This window comes from Sapajus apella, unplaced genomic scaffold (assembly GCF_009761245.1).
Source record: "Sapajus apella isolate SASKATOON/1434 unplaced genomic scaffold, GSC_monkey_1.0 scaffold152, whole genome shotgun sequence".
NCBI lineage: Eukaryota > Metazoa > Chordata > Mammalia > Primates > Cebidae > Sapajus > Sapajus apella.
In genome coordinates this window covers 1536553-1539277 of record NW_022437092.1, presented here as the reverse complement: position 1 = coordinate 1539277, position 2725 = coordinate 1536553, and the positions used below count along the sequence as shown (strand labels likewise).

Sequence of the window (2725 nt, the reverse complement as noted above, 5' to 3'; positions counted from 1 at the left end):
AGTAGCCCATGATTCCAGCACTTTGGGAGGCAGAGGTGGGTGGATCCCTGAAGTCAGAGACCACTCTGGCCAACATGGTGAAACCCTGTGTGTACTAAGAACACAAAAATTACCCGGGCGTGGTGCCGCATGCCAATAATCCCAGCTACTTGGGAGGCTGAGGTGGGAGGATCGTTTGAGCTCAGGAGGCAGAGGTTGCAGTGAGCCAAGATCGTGCCACTGCACTCCAGCCTGGGCTACAGAGCAAGACTATCTTTAAAAAAAAATTGGCAGTCTTGACTGTCACTGTGTAGAACCCAGAAAACACTTGGGATGAGGTCTGGGGGCAGCTGCTGGTGACCCAGCACCTCTGTCTCCTTGGTAGGTGAGGTGGCCATGAGAGGATGGGCCTTTAGGGAACCAGTCACCCCGCCCCGTCTCAGGGTAGAAGCTGACTGTATACCGGTACCACTCCCCAAAGACAGCAATTCAGTATCACCCTGACTGCAGCCTATCTGTTCCCTGTGCTGTGACCTTGACCTGGCTCCAGTGAAGGAAGAAAAGGAAAGTCATCAGGCCAGAGATCCCAGAATATTCCACAGGCACTGTCTGGCCTTGCCGACCCAAACAATTTGGAGGTGGGGTAACCCCAGGACAGAAGTGAATTCTGGTCTTGTGACTGACAGGTAGCCGAGGGCCAGCTGAGAGCATGGATCGGGACTCTGGCAGCTACAGCCTCAATTCCACTCTGGAATGTTCTGCAGGACCTGAATGGGGCACCCTGCTAGGTGACATGTATAAAGCACTGGAACTGGTGGCTCACACCTGTAATCCCAGCACTCTGGGAGGCTGAGGCAGGAGGATCGCAGGAGCCCAGGAGTTTGAGACCAGCTCGGGTAACACAGCCAAGACCCATCTCTACAAAAAGTAAGTAATAAATAGCTGGGCGTGGTGGTGCATGCCTGTAGTTCCAACTACTCGGGAGGCTGAGGTGGGAGGATGGCTTGAGCCTGGGAGATGGAGGCTGCAGTGAGCTATGCTCGTGCCACTGCACTCGTCTGGGCGAGTGTAGCCTGGCTTATAGGCAGCGCTACCTAAATGCTGGCTGTCTTGAGTCCCTTACAGTTGGCACTCTTTATCCGGGTCGTACCACGTGTTTTCCGAATGAATTCTGGTTTAATTGGCACCTTGGTGCCATGAAGTGGCATCTGACCTACTCACGTCCAGCTTGACCCTGGTTGTGTCCCCAGGGCTGAGGACCGACCAGGAGGAGTGAGAGACACACCAGGGGTTAAATGAGAAAAGACTCTTTCCCGGGTCTCGGGCTCATGGCTAGAGGCGCAGAAAGAAGCCCAGCTGTCCCCTGGGCATAGGGCTGCTAAGGGCGGCGGGGGTGGGGGGTGGGTGGGGTGGGGCAGGCCAGGCCATGTGGCTCATGGAGACTTGTGGGCTCACTGTCCTGCTCACCGGAACATAGGACTGCAAGACATATGACAAAGCCAGGTTTATTACTCTGGGTTAAACCTGTGGAGGCAGGACCTGGGTAGGGGCATGGGACAGTTCTCAGTATGCTAAGATCTGCTGATCACCTGCCCATGGGCCAGGCCCCCACTGAAGTTCTAGGTGAGGCCCAGAGCTGGGGGACAGGGTCCTCTTCCTGAGACTGCAGCTTGTGGGATCACTGCAATGTCCCATCGTGGAGGTGTGGGGTAGGGTGTTGGCCTGCGCTGGGCCAGCGTCCTCAGGAAGGTGCCTTGTTGGAGGAGGTGGTGGCAGCTGCCCTGCTCTTCTTGGCCGGGGCCTTCAGCAGTGCCAGCTTCTTGGGCAGGCTGCTGCTGGCTTTCATCATCACATCATGTTCGATCTTCTTCCGGATCCCAACTTCTAGGTTCTGAGGGACAAGCACAGGGCAGTCAGACTGTGACCTGGGGTGGAGAGAGGGCCTGAATGGTCAACCTCTTCCCATCCAGAGCTCACAGGGGGCTAGATCAGCACTGTCCCCTCAAACTGCACCTGAATGTGAGCCTGGCCGGTGGGGTTTGCCTGGCCGGTGGGGTTTAAGTCCTGCACTCTCCAGGCCTCCACACACACAAAAAATCCACACCTCCACACCTTAGCTTTTAAACATCTGCTCATGCTCCTTTTACAGATGGGGAAACAGGCTGCTGGAGCAAGGAGGCACTGAATGCCCAGGTCCCTACATCACATGGTACCCAGCGTGCCACAGCCTCTGGTCCCAGTCTCTTGGTGGGCAGCCTCCTCTGCCCCAGGTCATCTCTGCTTTGCAGATGTGGAGGATCCGACGGGTGGGCAAGGAAGCTGGCAAGGAAGGCACAGGTGTGGGGCAAAACTAGCAGTGTGAGTCCCAAACTGGTGGCTCACTTGCCTTCTCCAGACTGCCCCTGCCCTGCTGCTATGAGTTCCAATGGGTTGGGTGTGGTGGATCAAGCCTGTAATCCCAGCACTTTGGGAGGCTGAGGCAGGAGGATCACTTGAGGCCAGGAGTTCAAGACCAGCCCTGGCAGCACAGTGAAACCTGTCTCTACCAAAAACTAAAATTAGCCGGGTACTGGCACTCACCTGCAATCCTACCTACTCAGGAGGCTGAGAGGGAAGGATTACTTGAATCCAGGAGGCGGAGGCTGCAGTGAGCTATAATGGGGCCACTGCACTCCAGCTTGGGCAACAGCTAGACCCTGACTTAAAAAAAAAAAAAAAAAAAGGCCGGGCGCGGTGGCTCACGCCT

At 56.0% G+C, this 2725-nt stretch overlaps 1 protein-coding gene across 1 annotated transcript in view; it reads right to left on the bottom strand.

Moving 5' to 3' along the window:
- Nucleotides 1-1471: 1471 nt before the first annotated feature.
- CUNH19orf53 (chromosome unknown C19orf53 homolog) overlaps nucleotides 1472-2725 on the bottom strand; it is a 2757-nt gene continuing 1503 nt past the window's right edge. The window contains exon 3 of the mRNA XM_032265930.1: nucleotides 1472-1870. Within this exon, the coding sequence (XP_032121821.1) occupies nucleotides 1721-1870 (150 nt within the window). The 3' untranslated portion in view covers nucleotides 1472-1720. The remainder of the gene's footprint in view (nucleotides 1871-2725) is intronic.